This window comes from Manis javanica, chromosome 13 (assembly GCF_040802235.1).
Source record: "Manis javanica isolate MJ-LG chromosome 13, MJ_LKY, whole genome shotgun sequence".
Classification (NCBI taxonomy): domain Eukaryota; kingdom Metazoa; phylum Chordata; class Mammalia; order Pholidota; family Manidae; genus Manis; species Manis javanica.
The window spans coordinates 46,220,400-46,246,846 of NC_133168.1; the positions used below are offsets into that span (position 1 = coordinate 46,220,400).

At 37.4% G+C, this 26,447-nt stretch overlaps 1 protein-coding gene across 5 annotated transcripts in view; it reads left to right on the forward strand.

Annotated features, from left to right (window-relative positions):
* Positions 1 to 555: 555 nt before the first annotated feature.
* Positions 556 to 26,447, forward strand: part of TRMT11 (tRNA methyltransferase 11 homolog) — a 71,693-nt gene continuing 45,801 nt past the window's right edge. For 2 of the 5 annotated variants that reach the window (XR_012124216.1, XM_017676227.3), the window contains exons 1-7: positions 556 to 673; positions 13,808 to 13,873; positions 15,493 to 15,566; positions 17,832 to 17,913; positions 18,001 to 18,093; positions 18,341 to 18,475; positions 19,149 to 19,305. Coding sequence is in view for 4 of the 5 variants with exons in the window: in XM_017676227.3 (XP_017531716.1) it covers positions 602 to 673; positions 13,808 to 13,873; positions 15,493 to 15,566; positions 17,832 to 17,913; positions 18,001 to 18,093; positions 18,341 to 18,475; positions 19,149 to 19,305 (679 nt within the window). In the remaining variant the exon portion in view is untranslated. The other 3 variants (XM_036993819.2, XM_036993826.2, XM_073219568.1) reach the window with 3 other exon arrangements.

Sequence of the window (26,447 nt, forward strand, 5' to 3'; positions counted from 1 at the left end):
ACCTGAGAGGTGAGGGGAGGGCCTGTTTCACTTCTGCTGGAGCAGGAAAGAGAGAAGGCCCCGGACTGCAGCTTGTAAGCAATAAACGGATTTTAAACTTTATTTCTCTCTTTGACTGATTTCGGTTTTTAGAGGTATTCTGCCCCGGAAATTCCTCTCCCTGGACTTACATATTGCAAAAAAACAAAAGGTATACTAAACGTTAAATGAGAGGTCCAGTAAATCAGTTACCAAAGCCTGGCAAAGGTCAGAGAAATTCCTTTTTCACAGTAAAGGTGAGATTTCAGACTAGTTTTGAAGAACTAGGATTTGAGGAGTTGTAGAGAAAGTCGGAAATACTTTCGGGTGAGAAGACCGAAGGGAACTACACTGTTTCATCGCAACCCGCTCCCGACGGAACCTCAGCCTGTAACCGAGTCGCAGCGGAGCTGGGATACCACAGCGGCCACCGTCTATGCTTCCGATCGAGGAGCTCCGGGACCGCGCCTCCCTACCCTCTGTTTCCGGCCCTTCAGGCTCCGCCTCAGCGGAAACGGTTCTGTCAGGGGGCGAAAAGGTGGGACACCGCGCCCGCCACGCAGGCGCACCGTGGCCTGCTGCAATGGCGCTGCCGTGCGTCCTGAACAGGTACCTGCTGCTCATGGCTCAGGAGCACCTGGAGTTCCGCCTGCCGGTGAGCCCGCGGCGCCCTCCCCCGCTTCGGATGGCAGTGGGCGGCGCGGTACGGGTTGGTGTGCGGGTGGAGGCGGTCGGGGCACCTGAGCGCGCGGGCGTCCGGGGTGTGCGCTGGTCTAGGACAGCGCGCATCTCCGGTTCCGCCGCGCCTGGGACAGGGACGAGCTCCGCGGAGGGTGTGTGAGAGAGAAGTTAGGGACCGGCTCGCAGCCTTGCTAAGCCTTTTTCTTTGTTCTTCTGCCCGGTTCTGAGTTAAGCGGGTGAGTACGACCAGTTCTCTTCCTCCAGGAAGGAGCTCTTCGTCTCGCGGAGTATAGACAGCCGCTCAGTGCAGTGTCTTCAGTGTCAGATATGCGGGTCAAACTCCGTGGGGGAGGGTGGTAGGGGTTAGATGATGGAGACGTTGGGAAATTGATTTATTCATTTAAGAAACATTTACAGAGTACGTGTAGTTGCATGTGCTGGACACTGGGAATATAACGACGACAAAGACAAGTTTATGTTTTCAAGGTGCTTAGTGTTAAGGCTAAGGGGTGAGCAGAGGCATGGACGTAGCATTATGAAAGAACCTTGGTAAGTGCGGTGACAGGGAGATGCGCCGGGAAATACGAGAGCAGTAAGGGGAACCTAATCCACCTGAGGGGTCGGGGATGTTGGCCTTTAAGGTGGCTTCAACGAGGGTCTAACACCTAAACTGTAAAGAATGAGGATAGCCGGGCAAGGAGAGAGAGAAGTAAATTAGAATTGCAAGCCATTCATTATTACCGGATTACGAAATATGTTAGCAGAGAGAAACAAGAGGAACAGGAGAGGTGATAGGGGCCAGACAACGCAAAACTGTGAATGCCCAGCAGCTTGGAAGTAAAATTTATTGAAGAGTTTTAAGGAAGTGACAGAACCATATTTTTCTTTTGAAATCACTTAGGCAGTTTTATAGAGGAAAAATTGGAGAAGACTAAGTCTAGAATAGACCAGTTAGGAGTCTGTTGGAATTACTAATAGACTGGAAGAACTGAACTGTGGCAAGGCATAAGAGGTTGGGATAGACTGGGAAAATTTTAGGTGATAAAAATAATCAGGGCTTGATAACTGATTGAATGTGGGGAGAAGAGGGACCAGTCAAGGATGACTCCTGGGATGGCTCTAAGGGTGTCTCCATTTAAAGTAGAGAGCACAGGCAGGTATAGGATTTAAATTTTGGTTATGATGTATTTGATGTGCTGGTGTAGCATTAAGTGGAGATGACTGACCATGAGGCAGTGAATATATGAATATACCTAGAGCATGATAGAGTGGTTTGGACTCATAATAAATATTTGGGAGCCCTCTTCATATAAACTCTAGAAGAGCACATGGTGATATTTAGAGAAAGCATTGCATCAGAAGAGTAGTGGGCCAAATACTGGTGCTTGGAAGCATCCATAGTAAGGAGATGTGAGAAAAGAGGAGGTCATGAAGAAGACAGACAAATGTCAGAACAGGAAGGGTGTGAGGCCACCGAAATCAGGGGAGTGAAGTTTTTGGAATTTTGTTAGAGCTGTTGTGCAGTTTTGGGGAGGTGGAGCTAGATTACATGGTTTAGTTGTCACTGGAAAATGAGGAAGAGGAGAGAGAGTAGACTGCTCTAAACTAGAGCATCAGAAGGGAAAGCAAGAGATGGGTTAACAGTTTGAAGGGGACCTACTGTAAAGGGAGAACCTTGGCCTTGGAGAGATTGGCATATTTGTGGACTGAAGAGAAGGGGAGAATGGATATAAATTCACAATGAGAGGTGTTGGCTTTTCAATAATAGACGGAGAGAGTGGGCTAAGAAGAATTAGGACGGGTGAGGGGTCGCTGTCTGAGGGCCTGCTCTGTAAGTAATGAATGAGTCAAGGTTATTTCTTGGGAGATGGGGGACCAAATAGTTAAATGGAGGAATTGAGAAGAGTAGTAAAATTTGAAATAGTCGTTGAGAGCAAAGGAGGGAGCTGACAAGATAAACAATTGTATAGAGAAGAACACAGGTGTTAAGAGTAGTGCTGAAAACTCAGCTGAAGGTGAAGATTATGTCTTTATAGTTGTACCAATATTCTGTGATCTTCAGCTGTGCTGAACTCACCTTGAGAATTATGAAGACTGGCATACATGCACAGACCTTAATTGATAAAGGATATGTTCTGTGGGTAAAGATGACTGGAAAGAACTCCACTGAGAAACAAGCAAGTGTAAAGGTGCAGAGGGATGGTTGATTATGGTGGTGTGGGACATGTGGGGAGGGAGAATGAAGCAGTGGGCATGAGGCTAGAGAGGTGGGTAGGATACAGATTTTAGAGTGTTTTGAACCATTGCAAGGAGTTTGGATTCTATTTTAGTCTTAATAGGGAACCATTCTTTTTTCCTTTGTAAACCAGGAAGTGACTAGTAATCATTTATGTTTTAGAAAGGTAATTCTGAAGTTCCAGAGAAAGGATACCGCTTAGATGATGCTGGAGTGGAAATAGAGAAAGGCCAAGAGTGTCTATGATCAGGCAGTGCAGTGAGAATGGAATGATGAGGCTTCAGATTTAAGAAAAACATCCTTTCTACTCGGTGATACTAACTTTTTCTGCCTTCTTAATTTCTTCTTAGTCACTGTTGTACCCTGGTGCCTGTTGAATTGCCCAAAAGCTCAGTTCCATACATCCTTATTGACCCAGCGCTGAATCTCTTTAGTTTAGTATTCAAGGTCCACCATTGCATGGTTCTCTCCTCTCTCTCCACCCCTCCACGTCCCAGTGCAGCCAAAACTGACTCCCATGATTCCTTGAATGATGCTTTCATTTCCTGTATTGGCCTCTACTCCCTTATGTCTCATTTGCATGTGACCTATTTCAGTCTTCAGTGTGTTGATTTTATTTATTCATTTTTTTTATTATACTTTGTCTAAAGACCTTTAAAATTAACAGAAATTAAAACCATATTTTTGCAACTGATACTGTGTTCTTTTTGGTAACATCCCAAGCATTGATCATTGACTTGACAGAAACCACGAGTTGAAAAGCATTGCTTAGCCTTTCTTTTTTTTCTTTTTGTAATTATTATTATTATTATTATTTTAATTCAGGTGTGATTGATATACCCTCTTATGAAGGTTTCACATAAAAAGCATTGTGTTTACTACAGTCACCCATATTATCAACTCCCCCCATACCATCAGTGTAGCAAGATGCCACAGTCACTACCTGTGTTCTCTATGCTACACTGTCCTTGCCGTGACCCCTCACACACCATGTGTACTAATCATAATACCCCTCAATTTTCTTCTCCCGCTCTCCCCATCCACCCTCTCCTACCCCTCCCCTTTGGTAACCGCTAGTCCTTTCTTAGAGTCTGTGAGTCTGCTGCTGTTTTGTCCCTTCAGTTTGGCTTCATTGTTATACTCCACAAATGAGGGAAATCATTTGGTACTTGTCTTTCTCTGCCTGGCTTATTCACTGAGCATAATACCCTCTAGCTCCATCCATGTTGTTGCAGATGGTGGGATTTGTTTTCTTCTTGTGGCTGAGTAGTATTCCATTGTGTATATGTACCACATCTTTATCCATTCATCTACTGATGGACACCTAGGTTGCTTCCTTATCTTGGCTATTGTAAATAGTGCTGCAGTAAACATAGGGGTGCATATGTCTTTTTGAATCAGGGATCTTGTTTCTTCTGGTAAATTCCTAGGAGTGGAATTCCTGGGTCAAATGGTATTTCTATTTTGAGTTTTTGGAGGAAACTGCATACTGTTTTCCACAGTGGTTGAACTAATTTACATTCCCACCAGCAGTGTAGGAGGGTTCCCCTTTCTCCACAATCTCGCCAACATTTGTTGTTTGTCTTTTGGATGCTGGCCATCCTAACTGGTGTGAGGTGATATCTTATTGTGGTTTTAATTTGCATTTCTCTGATAATTAGCGACGTGGAGCATCTTTTCCTGTGCCTGCTGACAATCTGAATTTCTTTTATTTTTATTTTTGGCATCAGTAATATACACTTACATGAGCAACACTGTGGTTACTAGATTCCCCCCATTATCAAGTCCTCACCACCTGTCCCGTTACAGTCACTGTCCATCAGTGTAGTAAGATACTATAGTCACTACTTGTCTTCTCTGTGCTATACTGCCTTTCCCGTGCCAACCCCCTACATTATGTGCAGTAATCATAATGCCCCTTTTCCTCCTTCCCTCCCTTCCAACCCCTCCTCCCCAGTCCCTTTCCCTTTGGTAACTGTTAGTCCATTCTTGGGTTCTGTGAGTCTGCTACTGTTTTGTTCCTTCAGTTTTTTCTTTGTTCTTATACTCCACAGATGAGTGAAATCATTTGATACTTGTCTTTCTCCGCCTCTGAATTTCTTCTTTGGAGAATTGTCTGTTCATATCCTCAGCCCATTTTTTAATCAGGTTATTTGCTTTTTGGGTGTTGAGGTATGTGAGTTCTTTGTATATTTTGGATGTTAACCCCTTGATGGATATGTCATTTACAAATATATTCTCCCATACTGTAGGATGTGTTTTTGTTCTATTGATGGTGTCCTTTGCTGTACAGAAGCTTTTTAGTTTGATGTAGTCCCATTTGTTCATTTTTGCTTTTGTTTCCCTTGCCTGAGGAGATGCGTTCAGGAAAAAGTTGCTCATGTTTATATTCAGGAGATTTTGCCTATGTTTTCTTCTAAGAGTTTTATGGTTTCATGACTTCCTTTCAGGTCATTGATTCATTTTGAGTTTACTTTTGTGTTTGGAGTTAGACAATAATCCAGTTTCATTCTTTTACATGTAGCTGTCCAGTTTTGCCAACACCAGCTGTTGAAGAGGCTGTCATTTCCCCATTGTATATCCATGGCTCCTTTATTGTATATTAATTGACCATATATGCTTGGGTTAATTTCTAGACTCTTTATTCTGTTCCATGGATCTATGGGTCTGTTCTTGTGCCAGTAGCAAATTGTCATAATTACTGTGGCTTTGTAGTAGAACTTAAAGTCAGGGAGCGTAATCCCCCCAGCTTTGTTCTTCCATCGATTGCTTTGGCTATTTGGGGTCTTTTGTGGTTCCATATGAATTTGAGAACAATTTGCTCTAGTTCGTTGAAGAATGCCATTGGTATTTTGATAGGGATTGCATGGAATCTGTAGATTGCTTTAAGCAGGATGGCCATTTTGACAATATTAATTCTTCCTATCCATGAGCACGGGATGTGTTTCCATTTATTAGTATCTTATTTAATTTCTCTCATGAGAGTGTTGTAGTTTTCAAAGTATAGCTCTTTTGCTCCCTTGGTAAGGTTTATTCCTAGGCAGTTTATTCTTTTTGATGCAATAGTGAATGGAATTATTTTCCGGATTTCTCCTTCTACTAATTCATCATTAGTGTATAGGAATGCAACAGATTTCTGTGTGTTAATTTTGTATCCTGCAACTTTGCTGAATTCACATATTAGTTCTAGAAGCTTTGGAGTGGATTCTTTAGGGTTTTTTATGTACAATATCATGTCATGTGCAAACAATGACAGTTTAACCTTTTCCTTAGCAATCTGGATGCCTTTTATTTCTTTGTGTTGTCTGATTGCCATGACTAGGACCTCCAGTACTATGTTGAATAAAAGTGGGGAGAGTGGGCATCCTTGTTTGTTCCTGATCTTAGAGGAAAAACTTTCAGCTTTTCACTGTTAAGTGTGATGTTGGCTGTGGGTTTGTCACCTCCTTAAATATGGCCTTTGTTATATTGAGGTACTGCCCTCTATACCCATTTTGTTGAGAGTTTGTATCATGAATGGTTGTTGAATTTTGTCAGATGCTTTTTCAGCATCTATGGAGGAGATCATTTGATTTTTGTCCATCTTTGTATTGTCACAGTGGATGATGTTGATGGATTTTTGAATGTTGTAGCATCCTTGCATCCCTGGGATGAATCCCACTTGATCATGATGTATAATCCTCTTGATGTAGTTTTGGATTTGGGTTGCTAATGTTTTGTTGAGTATTTTTGCCTCTATGTTCATCAAGGATATTGGTCTGTAGTTTTGTTTTTTTGTGTTGTCTTTGCCTGGTTTTGGTATTAGAGTGATGCTGACTTCATAGAATGAGTTGGAAGTATTCCCTACTCTTCTATTTTCTGGAAAACTTTAAGGAGAATGGTTATCATGTCTTCTCTAAATGTCTGATAAAGTTCAGTGGTGAAGCCCTCCAGTCTGCGGTTTTGTTCTTGGGTAGTTATTGATTACCAATTCAATTTCATTGCTGGTAATTGGTCTGTTCAGATTTTCTGTTTCTTCCTGGGTCAGCCTTGGAAGGTTGTATTTTTCTAGAAAGTTGTCCATTTCTTCTAGGTTATCCAATTTTTTAACATAAAACTTTTCATAGTATTCTCTAATAAGTGTTTGTATTTCTGTGGTATCTATAGTGATTTTTCCTTTCTCATTTTTCATTCTGTTTGTGCGTGTAGACTCTTCTTTTCTTGATAATTCTGGCTAGGGCTTTATCTATTTTGTTTATTTTCTTGAAGAACCCACTCCTGCTTTCATTGATTCTTTCTATTGTTTTATTCTTCTCGATGTTATTTAGAAATTTATTATTTCCACTCTAATCTTTATTAAGTCCCTCCATCTACTGACTTTGGGCCTAATTTGTTCTTTTTCTAGTTTTATTAATTATGAGTTTAGACTGTTCATATGGGATTGTTCTTCTTTCCTGAGGTATGCCTGTATTGCAATATACTTTCCTGATAGCACGGCCTTCACTGTGTCCTGCACGTTTTATGGTGTTGAGTTATTTTTGTCATTTGTCTCCATATATTGCTTGATCTCTGTTTTTTATTTTTTGGTATCATTAATCTACAGTTACATAAGGAACATTATGTTTACTAGACTTCCCCCATCACTAAGTACCCCCCACAAACCCCATTACAGTCACTGTCCATCAGCGTAGTAAGATGCTGTAGAATCACTACTTGTCTTCTCTGTGTTGCACAGCCCTCCCCCCACATTATACATGCTAATTGTAATGCCCCCTTTCTTCCCCACCCCATTATCCCTCCCTTCTCACCCATCTTCCCCAGTCCCTTTCCTTTTGGTAACTGTTAGTCCCTTCTTGGGTTCTGTGTTTCTGCTGCTGTTTTGTTCCTTCAGTTTTTTTTTTTTGTTCTTATACTCCACATATGAGTGAAATCATTTGGTACTTGTCTTTCTCCACCTGGCTTATTTCACTGAGCATAATACCCTCTAGCTCCATCCATGTTGTTACAAATGGTAGGATTTGTTTTCTTCTTATGGCTGAATAATATTCTATTTTGTGTACCACCTCTTCTTTATCCATTCATCTACTGATGGACAGTTAGGTTGCTTCCGTTTCTTGGCTATTTTAAACAGTGCTGCGATAAACATAGGGGTGCATCTGTCTTTTTCAAACTGGGCTGCTGCATTCTTAGGGCAAATTCCTGGAAGTGGAATTCCTGGGTCAAATGGTAATTCTATTTTGAGCTTTTTGAGGAATCTCCATACTGCTTTTCACAATGGTTGAACTAGCTTTCATTCCCACCAGCAGTGTAGGAGGGTACCCTTTTCTCCACAATCTCGCCAACATTTGTTGTTGCTTGTCTTTTGGATGGTGGCGATCCTTACTGGTGTGAGGTGATATCTCATTGTGGTTTTAATTTGCATTTCTCTGATGATTAGTGATATGGAGCATCTTTTCACGTGCCTGTTGGCCATCTGAATTTCTTCTTTGGAGAAGTGTCTGTTCAGCTCCTCTGCCTATTTTTTAATTGGATTATTTGCCTTTTTGTTTGTTGAGGTGCGTGAGCTCTTTATATATTTTGGATGTCAAACCTTTATCGGATCTGTCATTTCTGAATATATTCTTCCAAACTGTAGAATGCTTTTTGTTCTATTGGTGGTGCGTGAGCTTTTTTTTTGTTGTTTTTTTGTTTGTTGAGGTGCGTGAGCTCTTTATATATTTTGGATGTCAAACCTTTATCGGATCTGTCATTTCTGAATATATTCTTCCAAACTGTAGAATGCTTTTTGTTCTATTGGTGGTGTCCTTTCCTGTACAGAAGCTTTTCAGTTTGATATAATCCCACTTGTTCATTTTTGCTTTTGTTTCCCTTGCCCAGGGAGATATGTTCATGAAGAAGTCGCTCATGTTTATGTCCAAGAGATTTTTGCCTATATTTTTTTCTAAGAGTTTAATGGTTTCATGACTTACATTCAGGTCTTTGATCCATTTTGAATTTACTTTTGTGTATGGGGTTAGACAGTGATCCAGTTTCAATCTCTTACATGTAGCTGTCCAGTTTTTCCAACACCAGCTCTTGAAGAGGCTGTCATTTCCCAACTGTATGTCCATGGCTCCTTTATCATATATTAATTAACCATATATGTTTGAGTTAATGTCTGGAGTCTCTATTCTGTTCCACTGGTCTGTGGCTCTGTTCTTGTGTCAGTAATAAATTGTCTTGATTACTGTGGCTTTGTAGTAGAGCTTGAAGTTGGAGAGCAATATCCCCCGCACTTCATTCTTCCTTCTAAGGATGCTTTGGCTATTCAGGGTCTTTGTTGGTTCCATATGAATTTTTGAACTATTTTCTCCAGTTCGTTGAAGAATGCTGTTGATAATTTGATAGGGATTGCATTGAATCTGTAGATTGCTTTAGCAGGATGGCCATTTTGACCATATTAATTATTCCTAGCCAAGAGCATGGGATGAATTTCCATTTGTTAGTCTCCTCTTTAATCTCTCTTAAGAGTGTCCTCTAGTTTTCAGTATATAGGTCTTTGATCTCTGTTTTTGTTCATTGATCCATTGATTATTTAGGAGCATGTTGTTAAGCCTCCATGTGTTTGTGGACTTTCTTGTTCTCTTTGCGTAATTTATTTCTAGTTTCATACCTTTCTGTTCTGAGAGCCAGTTGGTACAATTTCAGTCTTTTTGAATTTTATGAGGGTGTTTTTGTGGCCTAGTATATGATCTATTCTTGAAAATGTTCCAAGTTCATTTGAGAAGAATGTGTCTGCTGCGGCTTTTGGGTGTAGAGTTTGTTTTGAACCAGTTTCCTTTGACATTTCATATTTGTAGGTGTTGCCCTCTACTGCCCAGAAGCTCTACTCTCTGGAGCTGCTCAGCACCTGAAGCAATGGTGGGGATCACAGGTGAGCGGTGCTCCTATGTGTCAGGAGGAAAGAGGCCTTTCCTGCTTCCCCACTGCAATGCCTGTCTCCACTGGCAGGGCCAGTGGGCCAAGTTCTCAGGGAGAAATCTCTGTGCTTTACACTTGTAGCTGCAGAGGCAGGGTTGTCCTCTGACTGACCTGGCACAATGGTGGGGTCAGCTGGTTTGTGAGCTGGTGCCAACCAGGAAGAAGTTGCAGCAAGCTGCATATCATGGTGAGGGGCCTCAGAGCTGCGTGCCAGCCAGGGTCATGGAGCTCCTGAAGCTTCGCTCCTGGAAGTTCCCAACCTCCTGGGCAGAGTGCGTCTAAACAATTTTGTCCATCTGTCCTTTCTCCTGAGCAGCAAGGTCTGTCAATCCTTGTCCCTTTATCAGCCTTCTCACTGTTAGGAAGTCTCTCAGACTGCCTGCCTCTCTTTTGTCCCAGAGCAGTTGGATGTGGATCCCTCTTTTCCACAAGCAGCTGCAATCTCAGTCTCTCTAAGTGTTCTGCCTGTCTTAGCTTTCCAACTCCACTAATCTCCTGGGCACCATGTAATGTAGGTTTGTGCTCCCAGAGCGTATCTCCAAGGCTGCGTGTTCAGCATTCCTAGGTGTTCACCACCTCCCTGCTCTGTTTCTCTTCCTCCCCCTGGTAAGATGGGGTGAGGGAAGGGCTTGGGTTCCTCCTGATCACGGCATTGGTACTTTACCCTTTTCCTTGAGGTCTGCTGTTTTTGCCAGGTATAGACAGTCTGCCACAGCCTTCTTTACTGTTGCTCTTTCAGGATTTTGATATATTTGCTATATTTTCATATTATATGTGGTTTTGGGAGGAGGTTTCTGTCTCATCTGTCAAACTACCATTTTAATCCTCTATGTTGATTTTATATAGTCAATATTCATTTAGATTTATTCACACGTTTATTTTATTTTAAATTTATATTTTTTACATGATTCTTTTACAACTCTGCAATTTGTTTAATAGTTTTTCATCCTCTGCCAAAATCCTCAATTGTGTCTTTTATCCCCTTTAATATAGAAAGCATAGTTATGTTGTCTATAGTAAAATATAGAATATGGAAAGTAGAAATATATTCTATATAGAATATAGAAAATATGGAAGTAGAAAGCACAGTTAATATGTTAAATATGATAAAAAGGGTCCTGTGGGTCTATTTATTTTGTGTATTGTTTCTCTTGGTTCTTTTATATGTGTGATGGATTATTCTTTATATATGTATCAGAAGTATCTGAAGATTGAAGAAACAACATGAGGCCTAGGATGATGTAAATCCTCTAGAAGAGGAAAGAACCACATAGGAGCATTAGCAACCTACAATCACTTGAACTCATTTTCAGGCATTCAGTTCTGATTCTGTTCTGATTCACACATACTTCTAGGGTGTGTAGCTTTTTGAGATCCCAGTCTAAACTGGGTGGTTTATCAAGCCTACTTTCCTCCCCACAATGGATGGCCCTAGTTTTTGTCTGTCTCCTACCAAGCTATCAAAAGAGCTCTTCATCCTCATGGCTTCTTTTGGGAGTTGGTAATGTCCCGGCAAGCAAGTGGCTGCAGCTTAGATTTCTGTCCTCTCCTGGTTCTTGCTTTGACAGTTCTTGAATCTCTCCATGCCTTTGAGCAAATATCAGGTTTTTCTAGATCTTATTAGCAGGAGGCTTAATCTGAATTACCTGGTTTGCCATCCTTGAAAGTGGAAGTCTTCTTTCATCTGTGTAGATTCTGTGTTTCAAGGCTGAAGTCAGTTTTCATTGAGACATTTCTTATAAAATAGGTAATTTTTTCCTCCCTTGTACTCTTATGTAATACTTTTTTTGCTTTTACCTCTTTAAGACCACTCACTGTTTTACACCCCACATTTCGGTTACTAGGTTAAATGTTTTGTTTGTTTTACTAGACTTTAAGCTCTCTGAGAACAAGTATGTATTTATCTTTACATAGCTCAGTGACATATGAATTTTTAAATAAATACTGAATTGGGTGAAAGATGGCTTCAGAGAAGAAAACAGGACCGCCTCCACTGCTGGGCCATCAGTTGTATTGGAACTGCTGGGCAGGCAAGCTGTGAAGAGCAGCTGTCTTTATGATTTCAAATGAGAGAGCAGGAATGTAAGTTTGGTCCAGTGTTACCTCTGTAGAGTTAATCAAGGCCAGTTTTAGTTGGCAGCTGCCTTATTGTACAAAAAGTGAAGTTCAGATCCCTGGATTTTATTGCTTGTTCTGAAGCAAACTAAATGGATGAAAAAGTGAGAGGCTAAAAGCACTGAAATGCTCATGTGAGTTAATCAGGCATATTTTTATATCCAGTATAAATTATTTTGTTCCTAATGTGGAAAGAGTCTCAACTAGAAAATGAATTTGCCATAGCTAAGTAAGTATTCAGTGTTTTGCTTTTTCCAAGTAAATTGATGGTGTAGTTTAATACATATTTTTCTTTTAAATTTGAAACTTGAGTTAGTCACATTTATTTTCAATGTTAAGTTGTTGATTAAGTTTTAGGCTAATGCTATGCCATGTAATTTCCAATAATCCATCACTTTTTTTTTAACTCATAGAGCCTTTTTTATAAGCATGTTTATGATTTTTAACAAGTTGATTTCATAGCATGCTTTAACATAGAATGAACAATCATTCTAGACCAAGTAACTTAATCTGTAATTGCATTTTTTCTTTTAAGTATTATAACTGTTAATCTTGCTTGATTTCTTAAGCCACTGGACTTCAAGGACCATGTTGTGGCCACCATCCACCATCATCTTGATTCCCTTGCTAACAGTGTGGGTTCTGCACTTGTTTATAGATCCCCTACCTCATGAAGGAGCTTTTACAGATGAGGGAACTGAGAGTTAACTGTCTTGTATAAATCCACATAGAGCTAAATGTCTTGTATAAATCCACATAGAGCTAAATGTCTTGTATAAATCCACATAGCTACTGTTTGGAAGAGCTGAAAATCAAATTGTGAGTCTGTTTGACTCCCAGGTCCAATGGTGCCTCCAAATTAAATTTGTGTCACCTACCTTGCAAAATGATTTTGGGGCTAGCTTCAGTGATTTACTATCTATGCTAGTTCTTGGTCTGTCTGTATAATTCAACTGAATTTAGCCCTGTAGATATCAGATTAAAAACAAAGGGTTTGTTGCATAGACAAGAGGAAAAACAGAAATGCTACTAACCTCCCATTCTTTTGGTCTTGAGTAGAGGGTGTTCATAATCTAAGTATACTTTTTCTAGTGACTGTGACTCCTAATGTCAAAGGCCCTTTTTCCTAGTTTGCAGCAAACTTTCCTAGTTTAGGCCTCTGTAGGCAACCAGCAGTGGGGACTCTTGTCTCTAATTAGATTAGCTCTTCCGTAAGACCTGTACAGAGGAGTGGGATTCTGCCTGTGTTGTTGAGGAGACAAAACTTGTTAGTAGTACAAATCATAAAACTTATATAGTCATTTTATATTTATCAATGCAAAGTAACTGCTTCATAGAATATACATATTATCTAAACAGAATTCAACTTTGCATACCTAATGCTTTAAAATTAACTATTGTCTTCTCTTTCTAGTTCTGTAACTTTATCCAGAAAGAAGAGGGGGTTAACTTAACTGTAACTTATATTTAAGATACCACAATGATGCTCCCTAGTTAATCACTTATTTCTTCTCTAAAATCTTCAAATTATCTGTTTCATTATTCATTTTTGTCAGTCAAATGTCAGATTTAATTTGTAGTTTTTGTCATCTGTTTTTTCCTTTTCAGAATCAGAGTGTTTTCTGACTCTTTTGGCAGCTCTCCTGTTGTCTAAAATTTTTCAGAAATTACTTACCATGTAAAATTTTTTCAGACCCCAGAGTTGTAGTCTGATGTTGAATTTAAATACCTTGGTAGATCATTAATCTTATACCTATATTAATAGACTTTGAGTTCCCTGTGTTAAAATGTGTTTTCTCTATAATATTTTCAATATAGGAAATAAAGTCTTTACTTTCACTTTTTGGTGGTCAGTTCACCAGTAGCCAGGACACTTATGGAAAGGTAAGTTGAATTCATATTTTTTCATGAGACCACTATAAGTATACTTACAAATAGAGCCTTGGGTTTCAAGAGAACTAAATCTCATATTTATATTTGTATAGTTATTTTCATCTGTTTCTAAGGGCAATGAAATAAAAAGGATATTTTGGGGAAAGGTTATGGTTTGGGAAAATCATTTAGGCTTATTTCCAGTATTCACTTAGTCTGTTAGTTTTAATTTTTCATTTAACAGTTATACCATAATTTGTATCTATCTCTTCATTGAAAAAGGACTCTCTTCCACTGATGAGGTATAATTAGAATTAGAATTTAGAATTTAGTAGATTTCAGTCTTATATTGGGAATTATTTTAAAATTTCAAATTGTGCATGTATAATAAAAGTGAATTTTTATTCTGTATTTATCAGTGTTTTAGAGAAGTTTGGAAAATAGAAAAAGAAAAACATCATTCACAATTCTTCCTCCTTAATATGACTTGTAATTTGGGGATGCTGCCATCCAGTCTTTTTTCCCCCTCAGTTGTAATACTATTTATGAACTTCTGCAGTTTATTTTTCATTTGATAGTATTAATATAGGGACATATCACTACATAGCTTTCATCACTAAGTGGGCTATGTGTAAAATTTTCCATAAATGAGCTCCATCATAATTTATCTAACAATTTCATTTCATTCAGATTGCTGTTAAAATGTTCTAATAAAAGTAATACTAAACTGACCATCTTTTTCCTCTTTGGAGTATTTTGGATTTTTCTGTAGAGTAATGTAAATACTGGAATAAGAAGGACTGGGTGTGGCATGGAAGATTTCTTGGCAAAAGATGAGAGAATTTAACTTGAAAATCCCTTTATGTTGGATTTATACTCCTGAGTGACTTTTACTTACTGAAAGAGGAGTAAAGAGGGAGAGTGTGGATATAATTGGATGAGGGTATGGATTGAGGTCAGGGTTCTGCTGTATCTGACAAGGGTCTATTGGGTGGAGATTAAAAGTGCCTGTAATTTGGGTGTTGAGACAGGGGATTATGACGTGATCCCTCTCTCCCACCCAATGCACCTGGAATGTTTTTCCTTAGAAAAATAATAAAAATCAATAATAATTTAATAATAAACTCTATGATTTTTCATCATAATTATTTCAGAGAGTCCCTTCCCCACCCCTCCCAGGTAGCCACAACTATCTAGAAAAAGAGGGATCAAAGAAATATATTACTTAGAAGTTAAAAGTAAAATAGCTAGCTATGTTGTAAAGAATGATTAACAATCATAAATTCTGAGATTATGCTTTGGGGTATAATGTGCATTAATTCTCTTGGTCAAACAAACATAAGGGAGCAAATACAAAATTAATTTTAAATAATCTTATGTTTGCTGATCTTTTCACTTATAGAGTCATTTATAAAAGAGTTCTGACATCATACTGTATTATCCTAACAGGTTGCCTAGTAAAAACAATTTATTTTCTTACTACTGGAACAATTTTATTTTGGTTAGAGTCAGATTGGGTACTTTTTCATAAAAGTAGCAAATAGGAACCTTTCCTTACTGACTTTTTGAATAAAAGCATATGAGGCCATAAAAACACTTAGAAATAAGTTGTATATTGTTATTTCTTTCAGTCTCCTTTTTGGATTCTTACCATTCCCTCTGAAGATATTGCCAGAAACTTAATGAAACGGACAGTGTGTGCCAAGTAAGAGAAACTTACAGTGTTCGCCTGCAGAGTGTACCCCATACTTCTTGTAACTACTTTTTTCTACTTTTTGTTATATTGGTAAAAAATAAAAAGGTTGGTTGTTGAGCGGAAGCACAGTTTAGCTTGCAGTTACTGCATTTACCACTGGATGGTGGTGGGAGAACAGAGAGTTAACTACTGAAAACTGAGGGTGAGAATCTCAGTGGTGAAAAGCAGGAATATTTATTTTCAGTAATTTTTAAAAACTTCTATATTAAGCAGGAGTATGGTATAAAAGATGTAAATGCTATGTTTTTTCTTCTGTGTTAAGCAGGAATATGGTATAAAAGATGTAAATGTTATTGGATAATTGCCACATTTAAATATAACCAAAGTGTTGAAAATCTGAAAATGTTTTTTCTGATAGGTGGTTTTTAGTAGATGAGCAGATTGGTCAAGTGTAAGATGACGAAAAATGAGGTCTACCATGAAATATGTTTTACTGTTTGATTTGTTAGAGGAATTCTAATTATCATATCTTGGTATGGAAATGTAATGATGTTCATCATTTATTCTGTAAACCAATTTTTTCCTTAAAAAAAAAAGCTATGACAAATATCCCAGTGCCTCTTTCTCAATTACATTCCCCTCCTTCCCTCAAAAGATAGTTTCTTAAAGCATTTTGTCAGAAAGGTTTCATTGCTACTGCTGCAATCAGTGAAATATTTCAGATCATTGTGGATTTTATATTAAGTTGACATCCTTGCTTATTTATACAGAACCTGTGAGAAATGTGGCAATCTAAATAATTTTTATAATTTCTAAAATAGGGATCATGACAGTTAAGTCAGATATATGAAAACTGTTTATTCTAAAAATCTGTTATGAAAGGTAATACTATAATGTCCCAATTATTTCATATTTTGTTCTAAGTTATCTTTATGGTATAGATCCTATGTTAGGGATAAATATCTTGGGATTCCTGTTTGCATTTTTATATCTGAGATGCAGTATATCATAGTGGTAAAGAGTATGGAATGTGGAGTCAGATGGATTACATTTGAATCCCATCTTCATCAGTTGCTGTATGATGCGGTAGAGTTATTTAATCTCTTTGTGTCTCAGTTTTCTCAGCTACTTCATAGGCTTCCTGTGAGGAATAAGTGAGTTCGTACTAAATGGCCTTAGAACAGTCCCACGTACTTTTGAGTTATAGTAAGTGTTAGCTATTAAGTTTATTGTTTTTGCTTATCAGGGTTTTCCCTTGCCAGAGGTTGAGTTACCTATACTTTCCCTCAATTAAAGCTTCCAGGAGTCTTTTTTCTCCTCTAAGTTTCATGAGGGCAAGTGAGCTTTTTCTCTGCTGTGTCCCAGTGCTAGAACAATTCATCATATAGAAATCCATAGTAAATATTTGTTGAATTAATGAATTTGACCGAACTTATTATTATTTAAACATTAAGAAAAAAACAATTTTGGGATATTCATTTAATTTTTTTTGTTATTCTTGCCTTTTATTCTCTGTTTTGTGTAGCTGAGGTCTGAAGTGATGAGTAGAATTGCTGCAGAGGCCCTCTGTTTATAAATGTAATAGAAAAGAAAGGAGGAATTCATTTTCAAAGGATGATATTCATAATACTAATGACAGCATTAATTACAATTATACTTTGAATTTAGATGCACAAAACTGTACTTATCTATAGAGTCCCATTACAGCTAATTCTAAGAACTGAGTAATTGACTGCAATGAAATTTTCCTTGTAATTGTTTAAATGCTCCTTGAAGTCAATGGAAGCTTGAGAATATTTTTTTTACAGTTAGAGTTGTTTTTGTAATAGTTCTAAAAGTAACTATTGGGTACTAAATGCTATTAAGTAATTGCTAAGTATTAATAATAATAACATTTTTATTTGGTCATTTTTCTTTTTGTTTTATAGAGAAGACATTGGGAAAAATTGGCTTTCCTGTGGCTTTTTAACCATTTTACAAAATAAGTGATTTTATTGCATCATTTGTTTTCTAGTATAGAATTTAATAATGAAAACTTGGAAAAATCTTGATTTATATTGTTTCCCTCCTTCTGTATAGAGTTCAACTCCTATGTGTGATTTGAACTTAAGGTGTATCTCTTTCCCAGATGCATATGTCTCATTTATAGCTTAGAAAACATAAATAATGATTGTTTTAGGGGAGCAAGCATAAAGAAAAAGTGAAATAATTATTACATGTTACTGCATGAACTAATTTATTTACTGAGGTTAGTACTAATCATTTATTTCCTAGGTCCATATTTGAATTATGGGGTCATGGAAAATCTCCAGAGGAGCTGTATAATTCTCTTAAAAACTACCCTGTGGAGAAGATGGTGCGTAGTGAACTGTGATTTGTATAGGCGTATCTGCAGATTCTGTAGAAATACTAAGCTTAAAGAATTTATCTGCTTTTATTTTAGGTTCCATTTCTACATTCAGATTCCACCTATAAAATAAAGATTCACACATTTAATAAAACTTTGACACAAGAGGAAAAAGTCAAACGAATAGATGTAAGTCAATTTAACAAACACACCCATGAGATAATGCAGCCTAGCTTCTGTTGATATATAATATCGAATGTCTAATGCATATTTGTAGCACACTGTGACTAAGTACTTTTCATGTTTTGTCTTAATTGAATGCTGATACCAAACTTCAAGATAGGTATTATTATAAAGCACTATTTTTCCTTTTATATTTTAGAAAAAAATTTCTTGGATATTTATAGGACATTAGAGTTACTTTTAATTTTTTTAGGCACTTGAGTTTCTACCATTTGAAGGAAAAGTGAATTTAAAGAAGCCACAGCATATATTCTCTATTTTGGAAGATTATGGTTTGGACCCAAACTGCATCCCTGAGAATCCACGTAATATTTATTTTGGTAGATGGGTAAGCAAGTGTTCTATTGACCTATTTCAGTTTGTTTCTTTAAAAGCTGAATGTTAGGTAATTGTATTTAGCTTTTTATATGTAAAATTTATGCAGCTGAAGAGTAAGAACTAATGTGTGAATTAAAATCAGTGAAAAATATGTGGTTATGTTCTGTTGTTTATCTAGAGATTCCTGTGAAGTGCAAAAGGCTTGTTAGATAGGACCTCAGTAGGAGGTGGTATACCTGGAAACATTAACATGAGGCTTGTCATAAAGTCTTAACTGCTTTTGTAGTAAAGCAGAAAAAAGGCAGAGTGCTGTGCTCACTTGTGGAGCTCTCCAGTCACTGCAGAGCAGTTCTGCCCCCTTACCTGAGGCTGTGAATCGGTGAGTAGAAGCTGTGGCTTATGTTACAGAATATTGTTATATAGGAGAAAGGAGACGTGGGTAAAGCTTACCACCAACTCCTAGGCTAATTGCATTCAAATTCGATTCATTGATTCGGTTTGAAAAGTCAAAGTAAATGGCAACCCACTAAGAAATAACTTACCTATCACATGTTTTTTTAAAGGAACAAGTTTATAGCAGAGATAAGTGGAAAGAAGTTATCATCAGGATACTGTGGTTTTATTGTAACTATCTTACGTCTGTTCTGTATAGGTACACTAATTTGAAAATATTTCTGATCTAGATTGCAGATGGACAGAGAGAGCTTATTGAGTCATACAGTGTCAAAAAGAGACACTTTATTGGAAATACAAGCATGGATGCTGGTTTATCATTTATTATGACTAACCATGGAAAAGTGAAGGAAAATGATATTGTCTTTGATCCATTTGTTGGAACAGGTATTTTTATTTTACTGTTAAGTAGAGGTGTTGCTTGTTTATATTATTCATGGTCATAATAATATTTTTGCTAAAAGAATGGACAGAATAATCTTCTAATTTTCATTAGGTAGTGCTAAAAGACAATAACACATTTGTGTAATAACCAGGGTATAACACTTTTGCTGCTTCAAGGATGAATGCTGGTAGAATTTTGTGGGTTTTTTTTCTCGAGTAAAGCACTAGGGGGAGCATACAATACATTGTGATACCATACATAGTGGAAATATTGTAAAGCTATATAGTTTATTTAAGTAGTAAAACTTGGGGGAAAAAAAAGACTTAAGTGACCTGATAAAAAAATACATGTTCATCTGTTAAAATTGAAAACCATATACTTAACGTAGAGAAAAATGGTTAATGTGTGCTTGTGTTTGATTTGGTTTGTGGAAGTTTAGTAAGTCTGAAAATAAGAAAAATGATTGCTATCAGTGGGCTGGAGTCTTGTTGCTGAGACTACCACGTGGGTTCTGTATACAGCTTGATTGGGTGTCCTCATAATTAACTTTGTGTGGAAGTCCTAAAATGCCAAGTTTACTTCATTTCACTCTAAAGACATTTTCCTGCTTTAACCCATTACTAGGGATTATTCATATTTAGATCTGTCTGTATAAATTCATTGTGATTCAGATTGTGTAGGAACAAATTATGCTTGTGCTTGGAATTTCTCCCTGTAGCCATCATTTTCCATCAGAAACTTTGTAAGTAGTGATGACGCAGTAGCTAACATTTGTTGAATAGGAAACAAATCAGGTACTGAGCTATGCAGGCTAATGTTATTCTCCAATTTAGTTCTTAGAACTAACATGGGGATACGTTTTAAAGTTCTCCTAAGAAGAGTGTGGCACAGAGAGAGGCTAAATGACTTGTCCAAGGTTATACAGTGTATGAATTTTATAGGATTCAAATTCAAGCTTCTAACTCCAGAGCTCATGCTCTTAATTACTATGATAGAGCTGTCTCTCTGCTTTAGGCTCTGCCAGCCAGCTATTACACCATAATTTAACTTGAGGAGTATGACTACATGTGATAAGGAAGAAATAGTATCAAGGTCAAGAGATTTCTAACTGATGGGATGGTTTTCTGTATTGTTGAATTAATCCGCTAGTGAGCTCTTCTCTTAACCCTTGGTCTCATTTGCTTTATCATTTGTTTTCTCTTTATGTCTATATACATAGTATTTTCTTCTGCACCATTTGAGAAGTAAGGTGTAGCCATTACATCCCTTTACCCCTCAAATACTTCAGTATATATTTCTTAAGAATAAGGATAATTCCTTCCATAACCATAGTATACTTTTCAATGTTAGTCATGTACTGTTAATAAAGTACTTTTATGTTCATATTCCAGTTTTGGTAATTGACCCCTAATGTCCTTTCTACCATCTTTTTTCCTTTCCAGTCTAGCATCAGATATTGTATTTTGTTGTCAAAGTTTTTTTGATACCTTTGATGTGAAACATATTCAAAGCCTTTCTTTTTCTTTTGTGAAATTTGCATTTTTGCACTATCCCTCCTGCCTTTATTTTTTCATCTAGAAAGTTCTTCAGTTTGGGTCATTCTGTGTATCCTCATGATCAGATTTAGGTTATACATTCTGGGCTGAATTTCTACATCAGTGAATTATATCCAACATGATAGCTATCTGCCCCTCACTGCTATGTTAATTTTGATCAGCTTGTTAAGATGGTATTTAATTTTTTTCATGATATGATTACTATTTTTTTCCCCTTTCAGTTAACAGTCAATCTGTGAGAAACATGTTAAGACCTGTAAATATTCTGTTCTGCACCTAAATCCCCCTTAACCCTGTCAAGTTGTCAGATTTAGCATCCATTGATGCCTCTTGCCTGAATCAGTCTTGACTGTAATAGTTACAAAGGGATGATTTTATAGCTCCAACACTCCCTCCACATTTACCAGGTGACACCCATTCTGCTCTCCTATGTATTTATCTTTTATTAATATAAACAGGTAGATTTCCCAGTTTTTCCTCCTGATGGTCTATATGTGTTACTTACCTTAATTATTTTGTTACTCAGACTGTCCCAGATTTGTCTAGTAAGAGCCCTTTTGCATTAGACCTTTGGGACATACATGTTCCTATATTCTTTTTTTGTGTGTGCTTCCTTACTTTCTGGCTCATCTCCTACTTACCCAAACCATGGAATCAGTCATTTCTCATAACCCTGTTTCCTTTAGTGGGGAATGGTATTAGAGATGAAGATCTGAGTGCTAGGTATCTTTTTTTCCAGACCCTTTCAGCAGATAAACTAGGAAAGATATGTGTGTATATATATAACATGCATGTGCAAATGCACATACTCCTGCATACATACTGTATGCATATAGACGTACATGCACATATTTTAGAAATTGTGAATTTTGATTTCTGTTGTAAATTCCAGTCTGTCCTGACGGATATCTTTCTTACCTATTCCCATTACATATTTATATGTACCTTCTCTACAGTGAGAATGCTGATTCCTATCAACATCAACACATTTACTCTTTTATTTATTCTTACAATGCAGCTAAAGTAGTTTCAAAATTGCTTTGTCTAAACACTAAAAAAGAAAAAAAAAAGATTCTACTTAAAGGATATTTTTTTCAGGATATATATTCAGTTCTCTACCCTGCCTTAGGGGCAATAAAGTCAAATGTTGTATTTTCTTCTTCCCCTTCATTTAAAATTCAGTTTAAGTTCATTTTATCCATTCTTCTTCAGTTTTAAAGTTCTGTTCCTTCCCATTCTTGTTGATTTACCTTTATTTTCAAATATGTAGATTATTTGCATCCAACAGTCAGAACTATAGAAGAAGGTATACTCAGAGAAATATCACTCCCTTCCATACCCTTTCCATCCTGCTCCCCATTCCTTGTAGGTAATGAACTTACTTGTTTTCTAATTGATTTATCCTGGTTTTTGAAATGACGAAAAGCAGATATATGTATGTTTTCTCTTTTCAACCTTCTTTTACAAAAGGTACAATATATGTTTTTAACTTTGCTTTTTTCACTTGATGGGATTTCCTGGAAATCACATTCTGTTCATAGAGATTGTCTTCATTCTTTTTTTTAAATTTTTTTTATTTTGATATCATTAATCTACAATTACATGAGGAACATTATGTTTACTAGACTCCCCCCTTCACCAAGTACACCCCACAAACCCCATTACAGTCACTGTCCATCAGCGTACTAAGATGCTGTAGAACCACTACTTGTCTTCTCTGTGTTGCACAGCCTCCCCGTGTCCCCCCCACATTATACATGCTAATCATAATGGCCCGTTTCTTCCCCCCCTCCCCCCCCACATTATCCCTCCCTTCCCACCCATCCTCCCCAGTCCCTTTCCCTTTGGTAACTCTTAGTCCATTCTTGAGTTCTGTGATTCTGCTGCTGTTTTGTTCCCTCAGTTTTTTCTTTGTTCTTATACTCCACATATGAGTGAAATCATTTGGTACTTGTCTTTCTCCGCCTGGCTTATTTCACTGAGCATAATACCCTCTAGCTCCATCCATGTTGTTGCAAATGGTAGGATTTGTTTTCTTCTTATGGCTGAATAATATTCCATTGTGTATATGTACCACCTCTTCTTTATCCATTCATCTACTGATAGACACTTAGGTTGCTTCCATTTCTTGGCTATTGTAAATAGTGCTGCGATAAACATAGGGGTGCATCTGTCTTTTTCAAACTGGGCTGCTGCATTCTTAGGGTAAATTCCTAGGAGTGGAATTAATGGGTCAAATGGTAAGTCTATTTTGAGCTTTTTAAGGAACCTCCATACTGCTTTCCACAATGGTTGACCTAATTTACATTCCCACCAGCAGTGTAGGAGGGTTCCCCTTTCTCCACAACCACACCAAAATTTGTTGTTGTTTGCCTTTTGGATGGTAGTGATCCTTACTGGTGTGAAGTGATATCTCATTGTGGTTTTAATTTGCATTTCTCTGATGACTAGGGATGTGGAGCATCTTTTCATGTGTCTGTTGGCCATCTGAATTTCTTCTTTGGAGAACTGTCTGTTCAGCTCCTCTGCCCATTTTTTAATTGGATTGTTTGCTTTTTGTTTGTTGAGGTGCATGAGCTTTTTATACATTTTGGATGTCAACCCTTTATTGGATCTGTCATTGATGAATATACTCTCCCAAACTGTAGGATGCCTTTTTTATGATGGTGTCCTTTGCTGTACAGAAGCTTTTTAGCTTGATATAGTCCCACTTGTTCATTTTTGCTTTTGTTTCCCTTGCCCGGGGAGATGTGTTCATGAAGAAGATGTGCATGTTTATGTCCAAGAGATTTTTGCCTATATTTTTTTCTAAGAGTTTTATGGTTTCACGACTTACATTCAGAGCTTTGATCCATTTTGAATTTACTTTTGTGTATGGGGTTAGACAATGATCCAGTTTCAATCTCTTACATGTAGCTGTCCAGTTTTTCCAACACCAGCTGTTGAAGAGGCTGCCATTTCCCCCATTGTATGTCCATGGCTCCTTTATCGTATATTAATTGACCAAATATGTGTGAGTTAATGTCTGGAGTCTCTATTCCACTGGTCTGTGGCTCTGTTCTTGTGCCAGTACCAAATTATCTTGATTACTGTGGCTTTGTAGTAGAGCTTGAAGTTGGAGAGCAATATCCCCCGCACTTCATTCTTCCTTCTCAGGATTGCTTTGGCTATTCGGGGTCTTTGGCGGTTCCATATGAATTTTTGAACTATTTTCTCCAGTTCATTGAAGAATGCTGTTGGTAATTTGATAGGGATTGCATTGAATCTGTAGATTGCTTTAGGCAGGATGGCCATTTTGATAATTCTTTCTAGCCAAGAGCATGGGATGACTTTCCATTTGTTAGTGTCCTCTTTAATTTCTCTTAAGAGTGTCTTGTAGTTTTCAGGGTATAGGTCTTTCACTTCCTTGGTTTGGTTTATTCCTAGGTATTTTATTCTTTTTGATGCAATTGTGAATGGGATTGTTTTCCTGATTTCTCTTTCTATTAGTTCATTGTTAGTGTATAGGAAAGCCACAGATTTCTGTGTATTAATTTTGTATCCTGCAACATTGCTGAATTCTGATATTAGTTCTAGTAGTTTTGGAGTGGAGTCTTTAGGGTTTTTTATGTACAATATCATGTCATCTGCAAATAGTGACAGTTTGACTTCTTTACCAGTCTGGATTCCTTGTATTTCTTTGTTTTGTCTAATTGCCGTGGCTAGGACCTCCAGTACTATGTTAAGTAACAGTGGGGAGAGTGGGCATCCCTGTCTTGTTCCCAGTCTTAGAGGAAAAGCTTTTGCTGTTAAGTATGATGTTGGCTGTGGGTTTATCATATATGGATGGCCTTTATTATGTTGAGGTACTTGCCCTCTATACCCATTTTGTTGAGAGTTTTATCACGAATGGATGTTGAATTTTGTCGAATGCTTTTTCAGCATCTATGGAGATGATCATGTGGTTTTTGTCCTTCTTTTTGTTTATGTGGTGGATGATAATGGATTTTCAAATGTTGCACCATCCTTGCATCCCTGAGATGAATCCCACTTGGTCATGGTGTATGATCCTCTTGATGTATTTTTGAATTTGGTTTGCTAATATTTTGTTGAGTATTTTTTCATCTACGTTCATCAGGGATGTTGGTCTGTAATTTTTTGGTGGGGTCTTTGCCTGGTTTTGATATTAGGGTGATGCGGGCTTTATTGAATGAGTTTGGGAGTATTCCCTCCTCTTCTATTTTTTGGAAAACTTTAAGGAGAATGGGTATTATGTCTTCTCTGTATGTCTGATCAAATTCTGCAGTAAGTCCATCTGGTCCAGGGGTTTTGCTCTTGGGTAGTTTTTTGATTACCACTTCAATTTCGTTGCTGTTAATTGGTCTGTTTAGATGTTCTGTTTCTTCCTTGGTCAGTCTTGGAAGGTTGTATTTTTCTAGGAAGTTGTCCATTTCTTCTAGGTTTTCCAGCTTCTTAGCATATAGGTTTTCATAGTATTCTGTAATAATTCTTTGTATTTCTGTTGGGTCTGTTGTGATTTTTCCTTTCTTGTTTCTGATTTTGTTGATGTGTGTTGATTCTCTTTTTCTTTTAATAAGTCTGGCTAGTGGCTTTTCTATTTTGCTTATTTTCTCAAAGAACCAGCTCTTGGTTTCATTGATTTTTGGTATTGTTTTATTCTTTTCAATTTTATTGATTTCTTCTCTGATCTTTATTATGTCCCTCCTGCTGACTTTAGGTCTCATTTGTTGTTCTTTTTCCAATTTTGATAATTGTGATGTTAGACTATTCACTTGGGATTGTTCTTCCTTCTTTAAATATGCCTGGATTGCTATATACTTTCCTCTTAGAGCTGTCTTTGCTGCCTCCCACAGAAGTTGGGGCTTTGTGTTGTTGTCATTTGTCTCCATATATTGCTTGATCTCTATTTTAATTTGGTCATTGATCCATTGATTATTTAGGAGCATGTTGTTAAGCCTCCATATGTTTGTGAGCCTTTTTGCTTTCTTTGTATCATTTATTTCTAGTTTTATCCCTTTGTGGTCCGAGAAGTTGGTTGGTAGGATTTCAATCTTTTTGAATTTACTGAGGCTCTTTTTGTGGCCTAGTATGTCATCTATTCTGGAAAATGTTCCATGTGCCCTTGAGAAGAATGTGTATCCTGCTGCTTTTGGGTGTAGAGTTCTGTGGATGTCTATTAGGTCCATCTGTTCTAGTGTGTTGTTCAGTGCCTCTGTGTCCTTACTTATTTTCTGTCTGCTGGATCTGTCCTTTGGAGTGAGTGGTGTGTTGAAGTGTGCAAGAACGAATGCATTGCATTTTATTTCCTCCTTTAATTCTGTTAGAATTTGTTTCACATATGCTGGTGCTCCTGTGTTGGGTGCATATGTATTTATAATGATTATATCCTTTTGTTGGATTGAGCCCTTTATCATTATGTAATGTTCTTCTTTATCTCTTGTTACTTTCTTTGTTTTGAAGTCTATTTTGTGTGATACTAGTACTGCAACACCTGCTTTTTTCTCGTTGTTGTTTGCATGACATATCTTTTTCCATCCCTTGACTTTTAGTCTGTGCATGTCTTTGGGTTTGAGGTGAGTCTTTTGTAA